This window comes from Nanorana parkeri, unplaced genomic scaffold, assembly GCF_000935625.1.
Source record: "Nanorana parkeri isolate BGI_ZX_2015 unplaced genomic scaffold, ASM93562v1 scaffold2657, whole genome shotgun sequence".
NCBI lineage: Eukaryota > Metazoa > Chordata > Amphibia > Anura > Dicroglossidae > Nanorana > Nanorana parkeri.
Window position 1 is genome coordinate 17,610 of NW_017308925.1, and position 2,707 is coordinate 20,316.

General features: G+C 54.6%; 1 protein-coding gene across 1 annotated transcript in view; it reads right to left on the reverse strand.

Moving 5' to 3' along the window:
- Positions 1-2,707, reverse strand: part of LOC108802096 (L-threonine 3-dehydrogenase, mitochondrial-like) — an 11,573-nt gene that overhangs the window by 4,161 nt on the left and 4,705 nt on the right. The window contains exons 3-5 of the mRNA XM_018573982.1: positions 2,505-2,575; positions 1,268-1,417; positions 719-891 (exon numbers count right to left, since the gene is read on the reverse strand). Of these exons, the coding sequence (XP_018429484.1) occupies positions 719-891; positions 1,268-1,417; positions 2,505-2,575 (394 nt within the window). The remainder of the gene's footprint in view (positions 1-718; positions 892-1,267; positions 1,418-2,504; positions 2,576-2,707) is intronic.

The following is a 2,707-nucleotide window of genomic DNA, read 5'->3' on the forward strand; positions in this document are numbered from 1 at the left end:
GTCCTGTTAGACCCCATTCACACTGAGCGACATGGAAATCGCGCGACTTCGAGCGACGTGTCGCGCGACATCTTCCTATTGGGCTGTGAGCAATATCGCTCAAAATCGCTCTAAAAAAGGGTCATGTAGGAGCGACGAGCTACAAGCGATATTGAGCGACGAGATGTGAACAGCTCCATTGAAATGTATTGGTGAAGCTACATAGAGCCATATCGCTGCAAAAATCGCGCGATAAAATCGCTCAATGTGAACGGGGCCTTAATGTGGATTGACGCCGGAGGAAGTAGCCGTCTAACTTGCTACCACACAGGGGCTTGTTATCTCCTGTGTGATAGCAATAAAGTTAGGTGGAAAAAAAAATTACATTGATTTAAAATATATATATATATATACGCGGGGGGCGTATTGTGGAACCTGGCCTTGGGGCGGCAGGGGGGAGTAAATCCGGCACTGGATGTGGGCGTGTTCTATGTGGCACGGATATGGGCGTGTTCTATGTGGCACGGATATGGGCGTGTTCTATGTGGCACGGATGTGGACGTGGTCTATGTGGCACAGATGTGGACGTGGTCTATGTGGCACGGATGTGGGCGTGTTCTATGTGGCACGGATGTGGGCGTGTTCTATGTGGCACGGATGTGGACGTGTTCTATGTGGCACGGATGTGGGCGTATTGAATGGCATATGAGCTTTATATTTGGCCTTCAGTGATTGGTACCTCTCCCATCAGCTCCGCATGGACTTTGGAAACCCCGTAGATGGTCCTCGGCCTCTGTATACACAGGTCGGGAGTCGGGTCCCTCGGTGAGGTCGGTCCAAAGGCTCCGATCGTGCTCGGGACAAAGAGCCGCAACCCGTGTTCTGCCGCAATGTCCAGAATATTGTGTAAACCTGAAACCGACACGAGACGTGAAATCCGGGGACACGGCACACGGGTCAGAGGTCTGGAATGGGCCCCTAGATCACTCAGCACATCACTGGGCGGAATGGGCCCCTAGATCACTCAGCACATCACTGGGCGGAATGGGCCCTAGATCACTCAGCACATCACTGGGCAGAATCGGGCCCCTAGATCACTCAGCACATCACTGGGCGGCATGGGCCCCTAGATCACTCAGCACATCACTGGGCGGCATGGGCCCCTCGATCACTCAGCACATCACTGGGCAGAATCGGGCCCCTAGATCACTCAGCACATCACTGGGCAGAATCGGGCCCTAGATCACTCAGCACATCACTGGGCGGAATGGGCCCCTGGTCCCCTTACCGGTGATATTGACCGATCTGGCCAAAGCGACATTCGCCTCGCCGACGGCACTGAGCAGCGCGCTGTAGTGGATTAACCAGGTGATGCGATTATTCACCACGATTTCCCGGAGGTTCTTGTAGTCCAGAATGTCGGAGTAGATGAACGGACCTATTGAGGGCCAATAAAAAGATCCGTCACCTGCTGACCCGTCACCGCGCCTTGCGAATTATAAAATTGGGGGGGGAAGCCGTCAGACGCGCCCTTCCCCAAACCTGCTCCTGAGATTCCCAACCACACCCGGGGTGACAACAGTCCAGGAGCCGGGATTCCCAACCACACCCGGGGTGACACAAGTCCAGGAGCCGGGATTCCCAACCACACCCGGGGTGACAACAGTCCAGGAGCCGGGATTCCCAACCACACCCGCGGTGACACAAGTCCGGGAGCCGGGATTTCCAACCACACCCGCGGTGACACAAGTCCGGGAGCCGGGATTCCCAACCACACCCGGGGTGACACAAGTCCGGGAGCCGGGATTTCCACAGCAAACACACACACACACACACACACATATTATATACACACACTGGTCCCACCCCGAGACTGAAGGGCCATACCATAGATGAATGAGTACAGCCCCTCTGATCACTTCCACAGGCCAGTGCATATCGGACTACCCTGGGGGGTTCTGCTGCCCCCCCCCCGAGGGCATGGTGTGGGCAGAGAATGATCAGGGAACATCCATACGCTGATTGTCCCTGTGATGGATGAACCTGGAAGCGACGAGGATTTCATCACCTCCCGTGTCTGAGCTGTTATATCCCGACCCATGTGACCGGGGATAAAGCTGATCAAGCGACGATCTGTACTTGATCCGCTTTATTGGGGTGTAGGGGGTCTAATGTCTCCATAAAGAGAACCTGTCACCACTAATGTGCGATCACCCGGGGGGAACGGGTCACAAAGTTTGCACCGCAATGCACTATGTGGCGTGCTGCAGTGTCTGTACATTGCCTTAGTAGCAGGGGTAGGCAACCTAATTGGGCTGTTCAGGTCTCTTTTATGTCTGCTACCAAATTGATCAGATGTCTGACCCCCTCTGCACATGGGCTGCACCTCCCTATCCAGGCGAATGCGTTACAAACTCTCCCGACTGTAAAATAATATTTTGGCTTTTAATGGGATGGGGAGCGGGGGAAGGGACGGGGGACCCCTTATAATGTGACGTCCCGGGAACGCCGCGCGGCGACCTTACCGCTATAGAAGACGCTGTCGGGGGGTTTGCGGATATCGGAGAGGATCACATTGTTTTTCCCGAAGCTTTTCCTAAAAAAAAAAAAAACAGAAACAGGCACAGCTGTCATTTCGTGTCTCCAGCTATGAGGTCCCCCACATAGGGCCACACACGGGGCTTTCAGTTTGGGGGGGGGGGGGGAAGTTCATCACCCCACAGATTCG